The sequence below is a fragment of the Benincasa hispida genome, chromosome 5 (assembly GCF_027475165.1).
Source record: "Benincasa hispida cultivar pf3 chromosome 5, pf3_genome.v1.1, whole genome shotgun sequence".
NCBI classification, from domain to species: domain Eukaryota; kingdom Viridiplantae; phylum Streptophyta; class Magnoliopsida; order Cucurbitales; family Cucurbitaceae; genus Benincasa; species Benincasa hispida.
The window spans coordinates 28486308-28489122 of NC_143482.1; the positions used below are offsets into that span (position 1 = coordinate 28486308).

A 2815-nucleotide genomic window follows, 5' to 3' on the forward strand; every position below is an offset into this window, starting at 1 on the left:
TACTTTCTAAGTTAGTAGAACAAATTTGAACACCATGCTTGTAAATAAACATTTTATCTACATTAAAGTTCAAAGTATAAGATTGTTCAAGCAAACATTTTACAGAAATCAAGTTCCTCTTTAAACTAGCAACTACATATACTTTATCTAATAACAAATATGATTTCTATAAAAGTAGTCGGAGGCCTTCGACTGCCACAGCTGAGACAACTTGCTCAGTTCCAACCCGCATAGTTATCTTGCTAGTTTTGAGCTGCTGTCAGAACTAATTCCCTGAAAAAGAAAAAGAAACATGATTAGTGGTGTTTGAATCAATTATCCAGACATAACCATCATTCTTCAATAAGTAGGCTTCTAGAACTATTAAATCACATTTACTTTGTTTAGCTTTCTTCTTATCCACCAAATACTTGGGACATTTCCTTTTCTAGTGCCCTTTTGGTTGCAATGGAAGCAAATATCTTTGCCAACCTTGACCTTCTTGCCTCTCTGGGCTGCAATAGAGTTATTGTCTCCTGAACTCCCTTCTTCTTCTTCCACTTTTTTGTGTCGAAAGAAAAAGATACAAACTTTGTTTCAGAGGTCGAACCTTTGGGGAACTTCTTTGAGGAAGTAGTAATATTTGCCTCCCCTTCTGCTCCTTGACTTTCATAAGGGACTAGTACGTCTGTAGTTCATTCAGTAGGGTGGTTAGGTTGTAGTCAAGCTTGTTCATAACGACATTTCTATGAAACTGGAGGAAGCTAGAGTCTCCAGAATGAAGCTAACATGACTGACCTTGTCGATGATAGACCCATTCATCTCAACCACGTTAAAATGGACCATCATGTTGAAAATGTGTTCTAAAAAAGAGGCCTCTTCTTTCATACAAGAATTGAAGACGTAATTCAGAGAATTATGTCAGATTTATGTGCACGGTTGTCCAAGCATCTCCCTCAACGAATCCATGATCTCGTGTGCAATGACCATGGTTTCGTGCTTCTTGGCCAAAATTTCAGATAACCTGGCCAAAATGTACTCCCAGGCCTTTTCATTGGCCTTGACCCTTCTATCATATGCATCATGAACATTTTCAAATGCTTCAACAGTGGGTACTTGAAGGCATTCCTCAACAAGGACAAACCTCAAGTCATCGATAATCAGCAAAGTATTTATAGTGTTTTTCCAACTTGTATAGTTGTCGTCATTCAGTTTGTCAGCATTTAATAGTTTTAATATAGCTTTAGACATAACTAAAGATTACTAAAACCATAAAAATTATTTATATTAGTTATTAAGCATTACCCATGAAAAACCAATCAAATTTTAGCAAAAATCTAATGTATCCTATGTGACATCTATTTTGCAATGATGCTTTAGTAAGTCAGGATAAAAACCACCGCAGGGTAGATAATTACCTTTTCACTAAATTCAGACAATCTCACCCAACCATAATACCAGAATATCTCTCATTCCTATAACGATTAGTTACCATTGTTCGGTCAAGAAATCATTAACTTACTTAAAATTTTTTTATAAGTGCAACCCTTCATTTTAGACTCTAGAGTTTCGCCCCAATGAGCCAACCGTAGAAAAAGCTGATTGGGGCAAAAACTAAAGTAATCCTATCCATTTCTGGAGTTTGTGTAAAATTTCATGCCAATGCCATCCATAGGGGGACACGTGCAAAGGTGCCTCGAAGCCAATGAAACTTTACAGCTAACTAATGAAGGAGATAGTGGGATGTGTTGACACATGACCCTCTCCCACTTACTATAAATACTCTCTCCATTCATCTTAGTATTGACCTATGCAAACACCATCCGTAGGAAGACCCAAGTAAAGGTGTCTTGAGATCGATCATAGATCTCACGGTGTGAACTATTTAGGGAGAAATATGAAAGGAAAATTGACATGTGATATACATTATTTTCCTCCCAGTGAATGTTTTAAACCTAGTTTATTAACTTAGAAAGAACCGACAAATAATTTAACTAAGTGATTGTTAAATTTACCCAATATAACTCTTATATTGGATAGTTTAATAATAATGATTCTTGTATATTAAAAACTTTAATAAACCTAATCATTTATTGCATGCTTATAACATATTTATCTAATTCACCTTCCAGATTGGTTCCCAGGTAGAGGAGTTCCGTTTTCTTCAGCTTAAATACTTCAGCCTAGACATAACCTTCCATAGACAAAGGTCCTTATAAATAATTATGTTATAAATTTAATCTTTTATTTAAACCAGTTTAATCCTATTAAAAGAGAATTAAAAATTAAACCTGATTCTAATTACATTAGAAATATTATTAATATAGGTCTAAGTAAAATCAATTTTAAACCATTTAAAATTAATTTAACCTATATTTTCATGCAACTCTTGACTATAGATTTTAAATCTAATTTTATTAAACTTATAACACTTATAAAGTTAATGAAACAAATAAAACCTATGTCATGCATCCAATGACATACATAAAAATATAACAATTATATTTTCTGAAGTAATGGCATGCTTCATGCATCTCCATTTTCATTATATAAAGTAATGAAAATAATAACATACATCCATCATCCAAACTAAACAGTTATAATATAAAATGATGCATGGACATATTATAAATGCATGCAATCATATAATATAACAATTATATTAAATATGATGCATTAGCATGCTTAATTAAATCATGCAACTATATAATATAACACTTAAAAAATGAAGCATGATATAATGTTTATCCTATGGTGGGATTTTTATACTATATGGCATACATTATGCAATATAATAAATTAAATCATACATCATATGTATAAAATAAAAAATAAA

The 2815-nt window shown here is 32.4% G+C and overlaps 1 protein-coding gene across 1 annotated transcript; it reads right to left on the reverse strand.

Annotated features, from left to right (window-relative positions):
• Positions 1-906: 906 nt before the first annotated feature.
• LOC120077266 (uncharacterized) lies at positions 907-1230 on the reverse strand. Its single transcript, XM_039031161.1, has one exon. The coding sequence runs from the start codon at positions 1228-1230 to the stop codon at positions 907-909; it is 324 nt and encodes a 107-aa protein (XP_038887089.1).
• Positions 1231-2815: the final 1585 nt, after the last annotated feature.

Bases quoted from the DNA above. Each gene is read 5' to 3' on its own strand.
- LOC120077266 (XM_039031161.1), bottom strand. From the start codon at position 1,230: ATGTCTAAAGCTATATTAAAACTATTAAATGCTGACAAACTGAATGAC.